Source organism: Nanorana parkeri, unplaced genomic scaffold (assembly GCF_000935625.1).
Source record: "Nanorana parkeri isolate BGI_ZX_2015 unplaced genomic scaffold, ASM93562v1 scaffold544, whole genome shotgun sequence".
Taxonomy (NCBI): domain Eukaryota; kingdom Metazoa; phylum Chordata; class Amphibia; order Anura; family Dicroglossidae; genus Nanorana; species Nanorana parkeri.
Window position 1 is genome coordinate 970,069 of NW_017306812.1, and position 21,076 is coordinate 991,144.

The window sequence follows — 21,076 nt, forward strand, 5'->3', positions numbered from 1 at the left end:
GGCTATAAAATCTGGACCCGCCACCAACATAAAACTGTACTTTAAAGAAGAATTCTGCTCCAATTAAAACAAAAAACAGGGTTCAGTCATAAAAGAGCTGTCATACAAAAAAAATCAGCACTCTAAATGTTGTTATGCACTTATACAATTGAATGATTCAACCATCTCGCATCTATCCAAAATGAAAACATCCCATTTGGGTGGCCTAGCCGTTTAGGAAAACTACTGGATACATAGACTATAATGTCACATGCCAGTGAGGTCATTTGTATTTTTTTTTTTTGAACATCCCACTTAAAAGGTGAATTTTTATTGCAACATCAAAGTGTGCAGGTGGCGGTCTTTGCGTCCACCCTGACGCATCAGTCGCCGAGTTCTGAGGGACGTAAAGAGGTGCGAGCTGGAAGCGCCGGAGCCAATGAATCATTAACGAGCTGTCTGGATTACAGAATTCGATGCTCTGTGCATTGCCTTACCTCATCCCGCATATAAATGCATACAGCAACGCTTCCAGGAGGAACCTCGTCCAAACACACCCTGCAAAACACAAACAGCAGTAAACCTCAAAGCGCAGACAGAATCACTTCATATGTGCAACTCAGTGCCAGCAATGCTAGCAAAACTGGACAAAATATTAAGCGTATCCAGTTGGGCAAAGAGCCTGTGGAAAGAAAGGTAACCCTCAGGAACCAATCAGAAGTCAGCAGTGTTCAGATCAAAAGTTTTGGAAAAAAACATTACAGTTACCTGTGAGGGTTATCATACCTGGTTTATATAGAGACATATTATGTTATGGTTTTTCATTCAACACTGGAGTCGGTCTATAAGACCCTCTTGTTCCTATGTAGAAGTAGATATCAGCCCTGAAGAAGAACTACGACCTCCCATTCAAAAAGTTGCTGAAATACTTAAAGGAGAACTATGAGATGAGTGATTTCCACTCACCTCATAGTTCTAGCCGACCTGTGACAATGAGACTGTCACAGGTCGGCTCAGTAGATCGGGAGGTGAGCGAACACATACAATCGCTCGCTACTTCTCGATCCTGTCATGGCTCTCTGCCGTGACAGGGGAGGGGCTGGATTCCCCCCTCCCCGCTCCGATCCGCCAGCGCTGACTGGCGGAACGGAAGGGGAGGGGGCGGGTACAGCTGGCTCTGCCTGTAGATAGGCAGAGCCAGCTGTCACTCACGCAGCTGGGCGGATCTCGACATCGATGTCGGGATCCGCTCCGGCGTCTCAGTATACCGCGAGCTACAGCTGAGCTTAGGGAAACGGGAGGACGCTAGTTTGTGTCCGTCCGTTACCCTAAGGAGAACTATGGGGAAAAGCCCTAACCCCATAGTTCTTTAAAAGAGCTTCTGCATTTAGAGCTTTTCCTTAGTCCCCCTGCAAAGTCCCATAAACAACTCCTGAGCCTACCTGTGAAGTCTACCAAATGCAGCTTCCTCTAACGGTGTGGCAACGATGGTGTGCACTCTCATGTAGGCTGTGCCTGATTGCAGTATAATAGGATGAAAATAAATGTTGCAAGGGGCTTGGCTATCAGCATCGTCGCTGCTTAGGAGCCTATAGCTTGTACATCAGCACCTGGCCACACCTAGATCTCCCCGCTGCTTTCTGAATTGATAGTACTGAGCCCCTCTCACTGTGAACTGCAGTGTCTGGTAGGGGAAGCATATGAGACACGAATAAAGGAGGATATGGCTTGGTCAGGGAAGGTAAAGGAAGTTTTGTGTTTACTTTATGAGGCTTGTGCATCACATTGCAACTGGATTTGGGGCATGTTTAGACTGTCAAACAGGAGCATTTAGTTGTAGTGTAAAGTATATCTAAAGCCTAAACTTTCTTTGAGTCCTTTGTTCTGTTGGAAGAGATTTCCCTTTATTTTCCTTCCCACAGACAGAATAGAAACTAAGAGAAAATCTCACCAAAGTGAGGAAAGAATCTTAGACAGTTGCAACTGAAAATGGTGTCACCACTAGATGATTTCTCCTCATCTCATGTCCAATTTGGATTACCTATCACTTTCTGTTCCATTGTCAATAGCCACCAAGACAAATAGAGATGGTGGCTATCCCCAACAATAAAAGCCTGGGGTTTCAATACTTCCCCACTCTATCCAAAACTAAAAAGAAAAGAAAATGTAGCTTTGGATTCACTTTAAATCCAAAGCACTAAAGGATCGATTGATGAAATACTGGTCCATTATCTTCCCGCTGCACCATAACACTCAAATTCCAGGGCTGGGTTCTGCTATTCTCTCTTTATACACTGCCTGGCCAAAAAAAAAAACATCACGCACTCTAATATTTAGTTGCACCGCCTTTAGATCCACAGTTGCATTAATTTTACGCCAAGATCTTGTAGTTATGATGGGAGAGTCAGACCACTGTGTAAAGTCTTCTCCAGCACATCCCAAAGATTCTCAATGGGGTTAAGGTCTGGACTCTGTGGTGGCCAATCCATGTGTGATAATGATGTCTCATGCTCCCTGAACCACTCTTTCACAATTTGAGCCCGATGAATCCTGGCATTGTCATCTTGGAATACGCCCAATGTGCCATCAGGGAAGAAAAAAAATCCACTGATGGAAAAACCTGGTCATTCAGGTAGTAAGCTGACCTCATTTTGGGGGACATAATGTTGCTGAACCTGACCAACTGAAGCAACCCCAGATCATAACACTGCCAAAAATTCAGGTGGTGACTGTTTTTTTGGCCAGGCAGCGCATTTGTACTACTACATTACATGAATCATTGCATTAAAGCTGGATTAGGGCTTAATAACGTTGTTGAATCTTACTTAGTTTGAGGGAAAGAGACCAGGACATCCCAGAGCGTCTTGCTGCACTGATACTCATCCTGCAACCTCGTGCCATCTTCCAACTGCAAGGCTACCCGAACTTTCTGAAACAGAACATAAGTCAAAAGTGTTATTCAACCTGTCCCATTTCTCATTGTGTGCTAAAGAGAAGTACCCGTACAGTGACAAATCTTCTATCCAGGCAGTTGGAAAACATAATATTGGATCATGCAGATGCATAGCACACACGTGGTTTGTATTTAGCACATTTAGACTTTGCCAATAAAACCGTGCAAAGAGTATGTATAATCTGATGTAAACCAATCACATTTCAGTATACTCTAGTCTGACCAATAAAAGATTTGTGACAGCTGTATGCTGACATTTTTTCTTTATATAGTTACAAGCTTTACACAGAAACAAGTGTTTTTAAAAGCCTGTGTGTGCGTGTGGCACCCAAATTTTAGGGCAGGCACCTCCAGGTTTCTGCACATACAATCAGGTTATTTCCCCATGTGCCATGAGAGCTCCAAGACCCAGGCCGCTACAATGAAAAGTTCCAACTACAGCTTGAATGGTCCTGCATTCTTGGAGGCGTCCTTTGCCTGATCAATCCTCTGGGAGTCATACCTGTGGCCATCAGAGTCTTGCAATGCCTAACGGCATTTGTAGTTATACCACAGCTAGAGGGCCGGGGTTTGCCTACCTCTGGGACAGAGAGCTTGTGTTAAGTTTAGGAAAATTTACTTTTTCTTTCCCTGTGCACGAAGCCAGCTCCAAAAAGACATGGATTGACCAGTTTGGTGTGAAGGAACTTGTAGTCTGCACAAAGCCCTGACCTCAACCCTACTGAACCCTTCTGGGATGAACTGGAACGCCAATTGTGACCAGGTCTTCTCATCCGACATCAGCACCTGACCTTACAAATGTTCTTTTGAATTATTGGGCACAAATTCCCACAGAGACCCTCCAAAATCAGAAGGCTGGAGGCTGGTACAGAAAAGTGTTGACCCTCACAAAGTGTTACTGTGTGAGAGAGTCCCATTGCAATCCTGAACGTACATATCCCAAAGTGGCGGGTGCAGCAGTGACAAGATGTTGGGGCCACATTTGCAGACAATGAAGATCAGGAAAAGGCACACCAATAGTGATGCAAGCAAGTCTTTCATTGACACATGTTTACATGATCACAAAGCAAACTATGTGCTTGCATCACCATTGAAGCGACTGTGGCTTTTCCTGATCTTCATTGGCCCCAGAAAATTGGGGCCAACCACATATTAAGGACCATGGTTTTGGAATGTGATGTCCACCAAGTCCATACAGGTGTGACGGACAAGTGTCCACAAACCTTTGGCCATAATACATTCCCACCCCCAAGCTTCCAATTGAGCATCACTGATGTAGAGGAAGGCCTCTTGGCAGGGGTGTAAACATTGTGTAGGCAGTGGCAGGGATAATACGAAGCAGTTATCAACACAATCTGCATTTCAGCCACAAACATCTTTTATCCGGAAATAGAAAGAAAATGAGATACAGTGGGGGGAATTTATCAAAACTGGAGCAGACAAAATCTGGAGCAGCAGTACATGGCAACCAATCAGTTTCTCTCTTCAGTTTGTTCAGTTAAGATTTGAAAATGAAAGAGAGAAGCTGATTGGTTGCCATGCACATCTGCTCCAGATTTTGTCTGCTCCAGCATTGATAAATTTCCCTCATTGTAGCTTCGGGCAGAAGACACCTCACCGAACATTCTGCTCCAGCTCGCTGCATCGAGCAGCTCACCATCTCCAGTTTGGCATTGTTGGGAAGGTTCGCAAATCGCCATTGAAGAGAAAGATCCAGCACTGTCCTCTGAAACCTAAAAAAAAAAAAAAAGAGTTGACTCAGGTTATGTGAACGTGGTGTATAAAGATGGCGTTACAGAAGACTGAACTCACTTTAGGTTATACTCTCTGGGGTTGAAATTCTGTTTCTTGCAGACTTCTTCCAGCACCTGCGATTAAACAAAACACACACAGACGCCACACAGATTATCACCAACTCATCAAAACCGGAAGATTAGTTATTGCTAAAAGGAAGCACAGAGATGACTCTGAATTAATCACATGGACAATTACCACATATTGTGAAAAGCCTCAATGAGTGGGAAATCACTTCCAAACAGAGTCGTTTAATGAATGAATAAGAGCACCTGAAGCAGCAATCCATCGGCGTGGATCATACTGGAAAGACTATAAACAAATACTTCTACTATGTGCAATCAAGCGCTGGTGGCTCGCCATGCAGTGATACAACCGCTGAATCATGAGCTGGAAAAGTCCTCAGTATAGAACTGAAGCCAAAAAATGTTAAAGTTTTGGATAGAGTTGTAATGCTCTGGACTACAAATCCCAGAGACGTCAAGCTTATCTCAAGGATGAGCCCACCGTCTCTCTTGCAAATCTATGTGTGTCTGAAAAAGTCCACTAAGATATATCGCAACACAAGAGTAAAGGAGGGTTATGACCCCTGTCAACTTTTTGCCATCTGTGTCCCTTTAGGAAGATATCTCTTACCACAACAGGAAGTAAGAGGAAATCCCCAAGGGTGAGGCTAGGTTCACACCTATGTGACACGATGCCGCACGGTCAGGAGTCGCCAAAGTGTGAACCAATCGCACTGTGGGTGCCATTATTTGCTAATAGCACCCCATTCGCGCCGGGCAGATCGCGCGGGTTACTGCCCGTGCTTCCGACCACAACTAAACAGCCGTACGTCGTGTACTGCAAAAAAAAAAAAAGGTACTTGTACCTTTTTCTGCGATTGCCGCGCAGATTTCACCACATTGAAATCAATGGGGCCGCGCGGCAATCGCTGCCTGCATTGTGCAGGACCGCACGACACCCGGGACGCATGTCCCGGGTATCGTGCGGTGTAGTGCCGGTGTGAACCTAGCCTAAAGGAAACCTCTGGTAGTCAACAGGATCACCAGAACTTGTGTCCCCGTTGGAAGATTTCCCATTTAATCGTGTTCTGGTGATAACACAAAGTCACGCACCTAGCCAATCACATGTGCATTGTATTACAGTTGTATTGCAATTTGAAATAGTCAATCGCAGGCTGGCTATTGCTCCCGCCCACTGACTGTGGTTTAAATTCAGCCGGCCGGCAGCAAGGTGTGAACAGAGAATTTCGTCAGCAATTAAACAATAAATTTAGTTGCTGACGAAATTTTTTAGTGTGCACATCTATCAAGCAAGCGGCAAAAAGAACAAGGACATGTCATGTCTTACATTTTTTTTTTTTTCCGATTGCTTGAATGCAAGATAATAGGGATAGGTTTGCTGTACCATGTGGTGCGATGCAACTTTTTAAAAAAAGGGCGCACGCACTTCTTTGAGCGCAAATTAGCTTTGGTAAGCAGCCTGTGAAAAACGAATGGGTTGCCCTACTACAGCGCACCACAATGCACCTTGCAGCACATCGCAGAGGCGTAATCAGAGGCTAAGCACAACTCCAGGGAAAATGATTATTAACCCATGCAGTGGGGTAGCCCTACTGCAAGGGTTAACTGCTTGTTTGTGCCTAGGGTGGAAAATAAAGTTATACTCGCCTGATCCTCTGAGCTGGCTTGCTCTTAAGCTGGCCATACACCTTACAACTATCTGCAGATTTCCTGTGGTCAGGTGGAAAAGGTGCAACAGATTCCTCCATCTGCACTAAACTGTGTGGATGGAGTAATCTCCACTTGGGCCAATCTGTTGCACTTTTTCCATCTGACCACAGAAAATCTGCAGATAAATTGTAAGGTGTGTGGGCACCTTTAGAACCGGTCCCTGGAGCCTCTCTCCCCCTCCACTGCAGCAGACTAAGGTCCCGGAGTCATTACGTTCTATACGCTGTGTACAGTGTGAGGACACTGAGGGATATACCATCGCTGCAGCATGGGAGCAGACGGGCTGGAGGGAGAATTGTCAAAGCTGGCCAGCTCGGAGGATCGGGCAAGTCATTTTCCTCCCTAGACCAACACGAGCAGTTAATCCTTGCAGTGCAGGGGTAGCCCCACAGCAAGGGTTAATAATCATTTCAATGGACACACGTCAAAAAACATTTCAACACGCCTTAAGGTGCCTCGTTGTGCATTTCCGATGTGCACCGTATTGGATGTCAACATGCGTCAGGGTCCCTTCCTTATGGTGCATTGACATGCATGATTTTATTAGAAAACACATCAGAACAATAACACAAAGATGTGAATCCAGAGATTTTATTTTAGATTTAGCAAGAACAGGAAAGAGTCCTTACTATTCTCCGGCTCCTCGTTGGAGAGGTTCCAGAGACGATATTATTACCCAAAAGGCACTGAGGGAAAACCTTCAACAGGGATGTAGACAACAATAAACAAAAAAGCTGACAGAGGTTCCACCCTCTCCTTCTCTACTGCCACTGTTGGATATGTCTCCTCACTTCCTATCCTAGTTTTTCACCGCAGTGCAACACAACAAATGTTGCCAAGATGCACAGCCGCCTGAAAGTGGGGGTGCCACTGATAATCAATGACAATGCTGCTGTGACGCACATCTGCCTGGAAGTGCTTTTGGGGGTGCCACTGATAATCAATGGCAATGCTGCTGCGAGGCACAGCCGCCTGGCAGTGCATTGGGTGTGCCAATGATAGTCAATGGCAATGCTGCGACGCACAGCTGCATTGGGGGTTCATTATTGGGGGTGCCACTGATAATGGCAATGATGCTGCGACGCCCGCCTGGAAGGGCATTGGGGGTGCCACTGATAATCAATGGCAATGCACCAGCACCATGCTTTACCAATGCTGTAATCTTAACAGGCCCCTTAGCTTGAGATAAACTTTAATACAGACCAGCCTTCCCCCTGCTGCTAAACAAATTCCAAGGTTCACACACACACAGACAGGGGGATTTATCAATACTGGAGCAGTTGCCCATGGCAACCAATCAGCTTGTCTCTTCAGTTTGTTTACATAAGGTTTGAAAGCGAAAGAGAGAAGCTGATTGGTTGACAAGGGCCACTGCTCCAGTATTGATAAATTCCCCTCAATATATATTACACACATTTTGTTTCCTCTGCCTTTGGGAAAAGAAAAATAATAATATGGAACGTATAGAAAACCTATCTGGGCCTATGTCAGTGTATCAGTGCTGGTCACCCTCTGCTAGGTGGGTACATGGTGCGTCCGCCCGGCAGAGGTGTTCTGTCCTCTCCCCTCCCGCAGCTCCCCACCTGCAACAGAGGGGTCCCGGCTGTCACTTTCACCACCTGCCGCCTTCCATTGGGAGCCAACACCGTCACACCGGCACCACTGGCCGCCATGCTGGCTGACGCTGCGGAAGCTTTCAAGCAACTTTATTGAAACGGCAACAGCCTGACAGAACGACGGGAGAGCTGGCAGCGCTTTCGGAGGCGAGCCCCACCGGTTGCCCTGACACCGAAACCCCACCCAGAGCACGCCCCTCTGGATTCCCTAGAACACGCCCTTTTGGACGCTTAACCCCGCCCTGGTCACGCCCATACGTCACTGAAACCACGCCTTCCTTCGTCTCCCCACATTGGCAGAGCCGAGCTATGATAATCGTAGGACCGGTGATCGCGATGTCTGTGCGGATTTTTATTGGCTTGTTTCCTAAATTATTACATTTCAGTCTCATACGGAACTTTTTATCACATTTTCCTTTTTTTTCTTTTGTTAAACATGATTAGAATCAACTCACAAAGCTGTCTTTTTTTTAAATAGATGGAAACGCACCAAAGCGCATTTTAATGTGCGTTGTCACTGTGCTTTAAATGCGGCACTTACTGTTAGATGGTAACATGCACCACAACGCATGACTACACATATCAATGTGCATAACGGTGCGCTTTTACGTGCGTTGAACGAGGAAAATCGCATCACGCAAAAAAGAAAAAGCGTGAATCCGAATCCAGCACATTCTTCCGATTGTACCGCGTCTGGCCAACCTTGGTTAGGCTGGGGCTAGGTGGGTGACATTTGATCATGTGTCCAAAAAAAAAAAAAAGTGCAGCCAAACCATTTTAGCGATTTTTTTTAATGACGCGTGATTTTTGTTCAAGCGATCGGTCATATCTGCAGACAGGAAGGAGGTTTCCCTTCACTTAAATGGGAGCCATGCTGCTGCGGGTCCAGGGGGCTCTTGGGACCCCCCACCCCAGGATACTGTCTCACCCGTAGTCACCCTGCGCAGCGTCACGGCACTCGTAGGTTGAAAACGTGAATGTTTTTCGGTCAGAATTGCGTTTTTTGGGGGGTTTTTTGTCTGTAGACTACACTGAAAGCACCTAAAAAAAACATGCGTAATGTGCATTTTTTGGGGGGGCTCCTCCTCCTAGTAACTAGCTTTTCATTGGTTGGAAAGAAAATGCGAGATAAAAACCGCACTCAAAAAGCGTCAAAATCGCCTCAAAAGGCTCACGTGTGAATGGGGGGGGGCTTAGTTCCTTTCACACCTTCGCGTTCCGAAAACATGCACATTGAGTTGCGTTTACCGAACGCGTCAAGAACGTGCAACGTGCTTGCGGTGCCATTACATGTTAATAGCACCCTAAACGTTGCGGGGAAAATGCAAATTTTTTGTCATCAAAAAAGGCATCAAAGGCATGGTGAAAAAACGCAGTGCGCCTGTCACAGAATGCGCATTTGATGCTTGTGTGTCACCTATTGAAATCACTGGACGACGCGCGTCCAACGCGGGGAAAGCTGCACGCGTACGTGCGTGAACGGATATGAACGCAACGCTCATTTACAAAATATGAAGGTGTGAATGGGGGCCTAGAGCTCATCCATAAAAATGCGCGGCGACGCTCTCGTGAATGGGGACTATCACAATGCAAAAAACAAAACAAAACAATATTTTGACCCTCGATGTGACCCGTACAGTAAAAAAAATGCATTTTTAAAAACGCAGTAAAATGCAATGAAGCGCATTAAAAAATAATACGCATCAATGCGCACACGTTTTCTTGCGGCTTGCGCCGTCTATATAAACACGTACGACGCGCAGACCCCCGGCACATCTATATGTTTTTTGCATAATGGCCGCTTCCAGGAATCCAGACGATGGCGGCTTTAGCCAAATCCGAACACAAATAACTCTGACATTCCGGAACTATTTGCATGATGGTTTTTGCATACGGCGCGTCGATAAACAGATGTGTCCTCCTCCTGCGTCACTGGCTAGACACGGCGCCCGGCGGACTTCTATTTCTTTTTTTCATGTGCGATCGGCTTTCTTAAATCCGAGCAAAACAACGGTGCAATGAGCTATAGGAAGGATTACGCAACTGGGACCGGATTGTTATCGTCATCTGCAGCCTTGGGGCCGAGCGGTTCTGTCCAAAGGTGAAGGGCGAGAAAAGTAGACGATGGTCAGATTTGTTTCCTGCTAAAGGATTGTGCTTTTTTTTCGCCATCTGTGTCCCTTTGCGGAGATTTCTCTTCACTTCCTGTCCAATAGCCACAACAGAAAGTGAGAGGAAATCAATCTAAAGTGATGGATATCCCTGGTGGGGTTAAAAGCTAGTGTCCCTATTGGGGGGATTTTCCTCTACTTCCTGTCTAATAGCCACAACAGGGAGTCAGAAGAAAATCCCTCCAATGAGAGGGAAATCCCCTGTGTCACCAGACCTAGTGTCCCCATTTAGGAGATATCTCTTTACTTCCTGTCTGATAACAACAACAATAACAGGAAGTGAGAGGAAATCCCTTCACAGGGAGGGAAATCCCTGGTGACAACCCAAAATGTGGGATCTTTCACTCTCAATGATAACATTCACCAGGAGGAAAACTAAACTAAAATATTATCTAAGGGCCAGTTCATACCAATTGCGGTGCGTTCCAGAGCGGTAGCTGCTGGAACGCACAGCAATCGCTCACTACACTTCCCCTTTGTTTTGGGGCGGGGCGGTGCATTGAAGCCACGCCCCCCCGCCTGCAGTGCGATCAGACGCGTGGCAGAACATTGCCTGCGCTCCGGTCTACTGCAAACGCGAAAAAATAGAGCATGCAGCATTTTTTGCGTTTGCAGTGGACCGGAACGCAGGCAATGTTTTGCCACACATCTGATCGCACTGCGGGCGGGGAGGCGGCACCATTGACTTCAATGTACCGCCCCGCCCCATTGCGGTGCGATTGCGGTGCGTTCCAGCAGCTGCCACTCTGGAACGCACCACAATTGTCTTTGTTGTCCATTGCACATGCCACTCACATCCCTGGCCAAGTCGAGCTCTGTCTGGCCCCGTTGGCCTTCTTCCGTTCAATAAAAAGTTTTCTCGATTGAGCCGGTGGTAAAATGACTGGCTGTTCAGGTACCCTGACCGGGACATTCGCCGCCGTCGGCCCGCTGGACGAATCCGAACGGGAGGGAATGAGCTTTTTCTTCGAGGGCCAATCCAGACAGAAAGCACTAGTGTCCGGCCCGCTCTAGAAAAGTTCCCTGCTCATCCCAAAAAAAGGAGGCGCATTCCGACCGGAGCTCCCCCAAAAAAATGGAACAAAAAAGACAATGTAACTCCGAGAAAGGTAAAAGTGGTGACCACCGCCAGAGAAGACTTTCACACGCGGTGAATCTTTCCCACCAAAAAAAGGGGGAACAGTGGGCGACCCGCGTCAAAAATGTTGCTCCATCTCCAAATTCGATAGCGAGCATTTTGCGCAGAGCGCCGCATGCAATTGTCAGCTCTGTCGCATGGAAGATCACAAGGGCTCAGCTGGACATGCCACCAAAGTGGCCCACTGGAATGATGCGCTTGGCGCCCCTGTACCCCCCCCTCTATTTTATTAGGAATATCTCCTGTGTAGTCTAGGACCCCTCCCCTCCCGAGCCCTCCTCCTCCCCTTCATCTCAGTCTCTGCTGGGACGGATGTGGGACTCGCTTGATCTAATCTGCAGCAGTTTTTCAATCCTTTGTAACTTTTTGGGGATTTTTTTGTTGTTTTTTTTTTTTATTTGCCTTTTCAGGTCCTCTCAGGTTACCTGCTATTTACCCACCAAAGACCCCTAAGTGACTTCACCCTGATGACTTTAACGGCTCTTTAATTAGGAAATGGCAAGCCTGTGGGGAAGGGGAGGTCCAGGCTGCTCTTGAAGGGTTAATTTAAAGCCCCCTCCTCCTGCCCCCTTAGTGCAGTTTATTCCAAATCTCCAGATCCTGAGCTTCACACTCACTCACAGAGTCTGCTGAGCCCAGAGCTTTGCACTGCAGGCATTGCTCGGTGCAGATCTGTAACTGGAGAGGGGATCAGATAGATCCCAACGTATCCCCCCTGGGTGAGATCACCTTCCCACCCACCTCCCTCCATCCATCAAAGGTGGCTCCATTCATCAGCAGCATTTATAGGGGCCAGCCAGGAACCACTCAACTTCCACTTCCTACTCAACTTAGGACCCGGGCTCCCCTTAGGCTGACCTTAGGACGGCTCCTGCAGGATTTTAGGAAGAGCGGATCTCCTCTTGTGTGTCTGCAACTTTTGCCAAGGAACTTGCCCAGCACCTGTCCATCTCTGTGACTGACCTTGGACTTTTATTACGGAAAGACCTGCGAAGGAGGAGTGCCGCACTTCGGAGAAAAGCGACCTGCGATCTACAAGGTACCCATTTCTGTGGTTTTATAGTCGCCAGCTGAACTGTAGGCTAGCCATAGAGGTTACATAGTCGCCAGTTGCCCATCAGGATAGCCATAGACGTTCTATACTTGCCAGCTGTCCGTTAGGATAGCCATAGAGATTACATAGTCGCCAGCTGTCCGTTAGGATAGCCATAGAGATTACATAGTCGCCAGCTGTCCGTTTGGGTAGCCATAGAGATTACATAGTCGCCAGCTGCCGGGTAATATAGCCGTAGACATCATATAGTCGCCAGCTGTCCGTTAGGATAGCCATAGATGTTACAGTCGCAAGCTGTCCATCGGCACATAGTCGCCGGCTGTCCCTTTTTAGGATAGCCATAGATGGTACATAGTCGCCGGCTGTCTGTATGTAATTGATAGAGATTAAATGGTGGTCAGTTGTTACATAGCCTAGCCATAGAGATTACATAGTTGCCAACCATCCAATAGGACAATCATAGAGTTAGATAGTTGCCAGCCATACTGTAGGATAGTCTAAAGCTGGCTATACACCTATAGATTATCTGCGCCCCTTTGGCTCTCAAAATACCTGAACAATGCCTGCATCCAATCAGATTGTTCAGGTATTTTGAGAGCCAGCGGGGCCGACTAGCAAGATATTGAAGCTTGGCCCAGTGGGAGATTCCTCCATCCACAGTTTAGCGTAGATGGAGGAATCTGTTGCACTTTTTCCCACTGACCGTAGAAAATCTGCAGATCATCTATAGGTGTATGGCCAGTTATAGCCATAGATCTTGCATAGTTGCCGGCCATCCTATAGGATAGCCATAGAGTTACATAGTTGCCAGCCATCTCGTACAATAGTCATAGAGATGATTGTACATTGTTGCCGGTCATCCCATATGATGCCCATAGAGTTACATAGTTGCCGGCCATCTCATAGGCTAGCCATAGATCTTACACAGTAGCTAGCAGTTCTGTAGGATATCCATAGCGATTACATTGTCACGAGCTGTCCCATAGGATAGCCACAAAGATTACATAGTCATCAGCTGCCCTATACATAGACCAATGGCCGTACTCGTTGAAGATCTCTTAGAATAAAGATTGTTCCACAGACAGTGACGGTTTCCTCTACTGCAAGATTGGATCGGAGGAGTTGTCAACGTCCTATGATGATTCCTTTACAGAAATCGCATGAATGTGTTGTCCACAATTGTTCAATTTATTATAAGATTCTGGAGGAGAAGGGATAACATTGCAGATCTGAATTTTTTTTGATTGGCCAACAGATTGCCAAGGTAAAAATGTCTGCTCTGCAGGTATACTCTCTATCTCTCTATCTCGCTGCTCTGTACAATCCCATCCTAATCTGGTGCATATGTTGGATCTCACGTGAGCCCACAGACGTATAGATTTGTATACAATGCAGTATAGACATAGGGGAAAGTACAATTGGGAGTGTGACCGCTTTCTTTCACCTTTTGGGTAGCAGCTTCCAAGGACATTCTCTGGGTTCTGTGGAACTGTTCCGTGATGTGCTCACGCTGAACTGTTCATATCAGTCTCCAAAGGAGCTCGCAATCTATTTGTACTAGCACACTGCTACATACACAATAGGACCAAGTTGGCTGAAATCCCGTTAACCTGCCAGTGTGTTTTCTATTGGTATGTTATCACCTCCTCCAATATACTACTTATTGATAATTAAACTAGGGATGCACCGATACTAAGTACTCGGTACAAGTACAGATACTTTTCCAGCTCCAGGACTAGACTAGAGAAACATTCTAAAGTTAGGAGGCAGCTGTCATTAGTAAGGCCCCGTTCACATATAGCGAATTGTCGCGCGATTTCCGCCGCGATATCGCGCAATTTTGCCGCGCGATATCGCGAGAAGTCGCCGGCCAATGTTATTCAATGGAGCTGTCTTAACTCCATGTCGCTCGTCGCGGTCGCAAGTCGCTTCTACCGGACCCTTTTTTCGGCGGATTTTGCGCGATTTTACTTTTTTTCTATGGAGCCCGACGGGGAAGGTCGCGCTACCGTCGCTGGATCGTCGCTGGAACGTCGCCCCGAAAGTCGCGCTATCCCGGCCGTGCGGATCCGCTGCAAAAGGTATGTCGCTATATGTGAACGGGGCCTCAAGAACACACGGAGCTCCTGGGATTTGTACATCTCTGATTTAATGTATGATTGTGTTTTTATAAAGGGATGCACCAATACCAGTTTTGCAAGTACAAGTACTGATACTTGTCCAAGTACTCACAGATACAAGTACTGCTAGATTTTTTGTTTCTTGTCATGTGACAGTTTTTCTAAAACAATACAGACTAATGATTTCAGGACAGTGGTGGAGCGCCAGAGCCAGGTCCCAGCTGCAACCACTGCAACCCTGGTAGTTCTCATGAAAATGCCAAGTATCGGCACTGGTATCTGAAAAGTAACGGTGCATCCCTAGGAGGAAGTTCTATTTATCAATATGAAGCATTTTATTATTATTATAATGAATATCTTTCTACATTAGAAACATGTTCTGTTTATAAATACACTACTTGTGTGTATACAATCCCCCCTTTGCAAATCTCAATATTTAAATGCATAGGCTCAGATGTCGTGGCCATGGAAAGGATAGGTTGTCTGCCCCGGTGTCCTAGTTACACCACACGCGTTACAACCTGATTGTCCAATCTCCTATAGATCTACCAACAACCTATAGAGTGTGAGCGCCCTTCTCATTGGATACAAAGTGACTGTACGGCTTGGGTGGGTTTTCATATGACATTGTTTTGGTAAATGTAAAGACTGTATGGTGAGATTGTAACTTGTATGGTGACCCTGAATAATGTCCATGTGTTGGTGCGTTTACTGTACAGCTCATTTGTCGCATTGTGAACGCAGCAAACACAGCCTTAGATGCATCAAGGTGCCATTTGCATTGGGGCAATCTCATTGTATAGACAGGGAAAGATCTAAGGATTGTGACATTTGGATTTTCTGTGTGTGTGTGGGGGGGGGGGGGGTTCACCATGCAACAATCGTCTGTGTGTGTTTTATTGAACCATCAAGAAATGCGTAAAAAGTGCAGCAGCTCCAAGTGAACAATCGGTAACCATGTTTCTCCGTCTTCACTTTCTATGACCGAATGAATGCTAAAATCTGGCTGCAATGGGTTACTACAGATCACTGCAAGTACCCAGTGCAAGGACAATGCAAAGTATATATTGAAAGAGATCTAACATTTTCAGAAGGTAATCACTGGAAGCCTGAGATAGCCAAGCAGCTAGCATTTTCAGGAGATGGTCCTCAATGGATACCTAATGTAGCCAAGCACTTTGCATTTTCCTAAGGTCATTAATAAAGGCCTGAAATAGCCAGGCAGCTAGCATTGTCTGAAGGTCATTAATGGAGGCCTGAGATAGCGAGGCAGGTAGAATGCTCATAAGGTCATTAATAGAAGCCTAATATAGCCAGACAGCTAGCATTTTCAGTAGGTCATCAATGGAAGCCTGAGATAGCTAGGCAGCTGGCATTTTCAGAAAGGTAATTAATTGAAGCCTACAATAGACAGGTAGCTGGCATTTTCAGGAGGTCATCAATGGAAGCCTGAGAGCCGGGCAGCATTGTGGACCTGGCTCCTGGGATTTGTACAACTCTGCCCATGGCCAACCAAATGGTGGGATAGAGTGAGCTGTCTGATATCTGTTGGGGTTTGTTCTTGCGGATGGATCTTCTGTCTCATTAATGGGGAGTCTAAAGGTGCCTGTAGATCTGAGATGACCATGTCATTTTCAGCCAGGTTGTGCAACAATCTCATGCCTACCGGTTGATGTTTATCCGGGGCTGCTGGAGATCGGAGAGGTTAGGATTGCTAAAGTTCCCCTAAGATAAGCCAGTGCCAACTGCGCCCTTTCCTTCTCCGTCATCACCTTGTGTGCTCGGCAAGTTGGAGGGACAGTCTGAAGCAATCTGATCTTCAACCTGAGAGCTGCTGATGGGTTAAAGCAGTGGTAGGCAACTTCGGCACTACTGTAGAAGTCCCATGAGCTATTGCAAGACTGACAGCCACAGACATGACTTCAGAGGCAGATGCATGATGGGATTAGGAGTTTCGTCACAGCTAGGGTGCTGAGGTTGCTTACCCCTGGGTTAAAGGAGTACTGTCATGATGGATACATGGATGCTTCCAACACTGACCTATCCTCGTAAAAAATTCTAGTGGATTGCCTGTAATGTCTTGAGTCACTGACCCAGAACAAGCCTGAAGATGCTGACTGCTGAATTTCCCTGCATATGGCTGACTGATGAGTTTACATTAAAGTGAACCTGTGCGTTTACTTATTCAGAGCAAAGAGATGGGTTCCGTTTAATTCCATACCTGCAGCTTCCTATACTTCTCTTTTTTCTTCTCTCTCACCCCATTTATTTGTAGGATCGAGGAGAGAAAGCTGTGTAAGCGTTGGGTCCTGATGTGGGCCTTACCCAGGGCTGAGGACTCTCTTCCCAACCCCCCCATGTGACGGCGCTGGGTCCCTGAGCAACCAAGTGTTAGAGCTGCCATGTGAAAGGGGAGCTGATCACATTCTCTGTTCACCTAGGGCAGGGGTAGGCAACCTTGGCTCTTCAGCTGTGCCGAAACTCCAAATCCCGAGAGCCAAGGTTGCCTACCCCTGCCCTAGGGGAATGTGGAGAAGAACTTCTGTGTAAGCGTTGGGTTATGTTGTGGGCCTTACCCAGGGCCGAGGACTCTCTTCCCACCCCCATGTAACGGTGCTGGGTCCCTGAGGAATCAAGTGTCAGAGCTGTCACGGGACAAGGGAGCTGATCACGCAGATATCAGCCAACACCTGATCAATGGGGGGAAAACAAATAAATTCTGTTGCTTTTATACGAATTTCTGCACTTTGCATATCACTGTTTTTGCTAGCAGACTGAATACAATGGCCACCACTGTTGATTCCTCCATCTGCGCTGTTTAGCGTGGATTGGGGAATTTTGGTAAAATCTACAGAGTTTGTGTGTGTGTAACTTTTAAAGTGCTGAACTCCATGTGCGCATTAGTTCTAGGGTTGCCACCTGTTCAGGATTCACCCGGACAGTCCGGGTTTTAAATGCTGTGTCCAGGTTTCATGGCAGCTGAAACCCGGACATTTGATGTCAGCCAGACAGGGACAACCAAAATTAAGATAGGGCTGATGCTCCACCACTGAAAATAGTCTCCACTGTGATATTCGCATATGAATGGGTGAGGCTATTTACATATAAATAAGCCACGACTCATTGTCCCCCCAAAAATTCTGTGAGTCGCGAGAGTGTTTGGGTTTTCGCTGAAAGAGAAGGTGGCAACACTAATTAGTTTGCATATTTACACTGGTCCAGCTTGGCATATGTTCTACCCGAGTGGCCGCTGGGGATACTGTAAAGCACGAAATCGGCCGGGTTCTGAACTGTGCTGAGCTAAGCAGCTTCCCCTCTTCTCTTTTCTGCATAGAGTAGGGGAGGGTTAAAACCCCTTATTATTATTATTATTTATTTTATTTTTTTAATCTTCCGTGGCCCATTGGGGAGTTTTTTCTTCACTTCCTGTCCAATAGCCACAACAGGAAGTGAGAGGAAATTCCCCATTGGAACACTTCCCTTCTATTCTTGTTCTGGTGACAACACAAACTTTCACTTTCAGTGATCACATTCACCAGGACACATTGAGAGGGTGAAACTCCCTAACAGAGACCCAGACAGCAATAAAAGCTGACAGGGTGGTCTAATACCTCTCCACCCTAATTTGGGCTTCAGTTGCACTTTAATTCACTCTTCTAAAATCAGCCAATGACATTACAATGGAAAGTGTCGGCTTTAGTCACAGATGACAGTACAACGTGCGGTATTACATTGTCATGCCATTGTCTTTAGAAGTGGATGGATGGGTATTTTTATTACCTATAATCACACAGATCACTGGACTCCCCCTGACAATGCCTTAATCTCCTTTCCTTCTCCAGAAGAAGGACGGAGCCATCTGGAGCTCAGAGATGACACAATCATGTAATTCCTGGTGTCTGTGCCGTTCTTGGCTGTGTTCACAAACATCTGACACAGATCAACCCCTGCTGTAGCCTCACCTTGTGACTTGGTACAATGTGTAGTCTGATTGATAGGACTGAGACTGAGGGAATGCTTCCTCCTGCCTGCAGCAGACTGATGGCATCTCGGCCTAGACAAAGTCATTGGCTGGAGCCCATAAATGAATTCCTTTTTAATAATTTGGGAATATACCGATACTAGTATTTGTGCCGATACCAAGTATTTGGGCGAGTACACGTACTCGCCAAAATGCTCTGATACCGGAACTTCTGTCCAAGGAAGATTTCCTGTGATCGGCAGTGTCAATCAGAAAGCTGGGCCGCGGCTAATGACTTGCCACCTAGCTTCCTGATTGGCCGGGAAGCCGGCTCCATGCTTTTTGGCTGGCTCAATACTGATTGGCCGGGCAGCCAGCTTCCCAGCCACCATACGGCATTGAGCCAGCTTCGCGGGCAATCAAGGAGCCAGGCGGCGGTTAATGACATGCCACCCAGCTTCCTGCTTGGCCGGGAAGCCGACTCAATGCTAGCAGAAGTATCGGTACTCAGTATTGGCGAGTACCGAAAGATAAATATCTATACTCTGTACTTGATACCGAAAAACTGGTACCGGTGCATTCCTATTAATAATCGCCTAAAACGTCCTTCCTCTCACTAGCTCCCGCATTGCTTCCTCCAATGCTCACCTCCTGGACTTCTCCAGAGTGCCTCCCATCTGCTGTAACTCCCTACCCCAATCTGTCTGGCTGCTATTTTAGGCCTTATACTTGTCTGAATTGCACCGCCCTTTGAAAAGTGTCTTGCCGCGGATTTGCTTTTCGGAGCGCGGTTGTCAGCCGCATTGCATTTATTCATAAGGCGATGCTGCTGCCTCCTGAATGCCAGTTGTGTGTTTTGTTTTTTTGGGTTTTATTTTGGTTATATCCCAAGGAAGATTTTGCTTTGCAATACTGCACCAGAACCATGCGCCAAACTGTTGGTGGTCTCTTTGATTGTCACGATTGCACTTGGCAAGTGTATAAACCCATGCGGCTGTGTGTTGGTTTTGGCAGGCAGTTGGTAAAAACATGGATCAGCCGCCGGTTTTTACCACCCGTTTGCCACTCGTGTCAATTTACTCTGTCTGCCTTTAGGCGATCCCTAAGAACTCACGCCGCCAAAATACGGACACTGTTGGCACTACATAAAGTAAATCCTGTATAATAATAATAATAATGATGTTGCCAGCTTTTTGAAATGCTGTATATTGTTCCACGTCCATTAATTTATTCCCGCAGACTTGTCAAGTTACTAAAAGCACTACTTTAAGAATAAGTCAATGGCCGCTATTTCCCTGTCAGACTCCACGTGGATTTTATTTTTTCTTTCTTCAGTTGAGTGGCTCCCACAATTCGGCGGTAGATTAAGCTGTAAAAAGTATATTAAAGCCCAGAGCCAGCAGTAAGAGGTGCGGTGGCAATTGAGATGCTTTAAGCGTATCCTGTGGGTGCTTTGATGTAGCTCAGACGTTGTGCCACGTGTGTGTGGTGTGTGTTTGGGAAGCCATAAGGATTATGTGACTGCGCTGCAGAGAGGGTGACATGGAGTGGCCGTTCATGTGCAGCCTTGTAAAACATAAGGATGCCATGTGGGGGCGGCGAGGACTCCGTATGTGCAGCGACTGACTGTTGGCACGTGTACGTGAGATCATGTGACTGTGCAGTAGAAATAGACATCCAGGGATAACGATAATAATAATTACGGCTTTAGCATAGGAGTGAAAGGAGCCCCAGAATACAAAAACTATTAAAGCATTATTATTATTTTTATTTATTTTTTGTATTAAAATATATATCCATAGATCTATATAGATATATCTATATCTCTATACACCTGGGACTTAGCCCATCTATGTGTCTTAGGCATCTTAGGCACATCTGCACTTTAAAAAGAATGGTCAAAGAAAGGTCAATATACTGCTGGTCATCACCCTAATTCATTCACTCCATATTGCTGCTGTTAGCACTCGCACACTTTGCACTTCATACTGTATTTGCATTTTTAGTCTAATTAAATTTTAACATTGATATTTTATTTTGTGATGTAAAAGTCTTATTATTATTGATTCTTCTCTCTACTTGTACTTCTCCCTCTCCTTCTTGCAGTCCGTGTAAGCATTTCACTGCATATCATACTTGTACGATTTATGTATGTGAGAAATAAATAAATCTATCTATATCTGTAGATATATATCTATAGATATATCCTTTTTTAAAGGATAACCTGTGTTATTTTTAAAGACATAAGTGATTTCTAATATATTCAGAGACGTCAATTATTTTCATCACTTCTTAACTCTTGCTTTTTCTTCCCCCTGTGCAGTCAGTGCTGCCATCATAGGCTAAAGCCTTTTTTCTGTCTGCAGCCTGTGCCAATCGGGTGTAGCGATCAGCCAACTGCTTTATTTAGTGTCAGTGATTTGTATACTGCACTGCGCCCATGTAATCACTAGAGATCACAAACTGCTAGAAGCAGGCAGCGACTGCCTATGTATAGCCATGGCTTCTTAAAGGGCATCTATGGTCAAAAACGTACAAATTCATATATATGCGG

The 21,076-nt window shown here is 46.1% G+C and overlaps 2 protein-coding genes across 2 annotated transcripts in view; one reads left to right on the forward strand and one right to left on the reverse strand.

The window, feature by feature from the left end:
- ASPSCR1 (ASPSCR1, UBX domain containing tether for SLC2A4) overlaps positions 1–8,252 on the reverse strand; it is a 45,176-nt gene extending 36,924 nt beyond the window's left edge. Inside the window, exons 1-5 of the mRNA XM_018561771.1 lie at positions 8,046–8,252; positions 4,745–4,800; positions 4,551–4,665; positions 2,805–2,908; positions 477–537 (exon numbers count right to left, since the gene is read on the reverse strand). Of these exons, the coding sequence (XP_018417273.1) occupies positions 477–537; positions 2,805–2,908; positions 4,551–4,665; positions 4,745–4,800; positions 8,046–8,135 (426 nt within the window). The 5' untranslated portion in view covers positions 8,136–8,252. The remainder of the gene's footprint in view (positions 1–476; positions 538–2,804; positions 2,909–4,550; positions 4,666–4,744; positions 4,801–8,045) is intronic.
- Positions 8,253–12,003: 3,751 nt separating this feature from the next.
- NOTUM (NOTUM, palmitoleoyl-protein carboxylesterase) overlaps positions 12,004–21,076 on the forward strand; it is a 32,843-nt gene continuing 23,770 nt past the window's right edge. The window contains exon 1 of the mRNA XM_018561788.1: positions 12,004–12,426. The gene's annotated coding sequence lies outside the window, so the exon portion shown is untranslated. The remainder of the gene's footprint in view (positions 12,427–21,076) is intronic.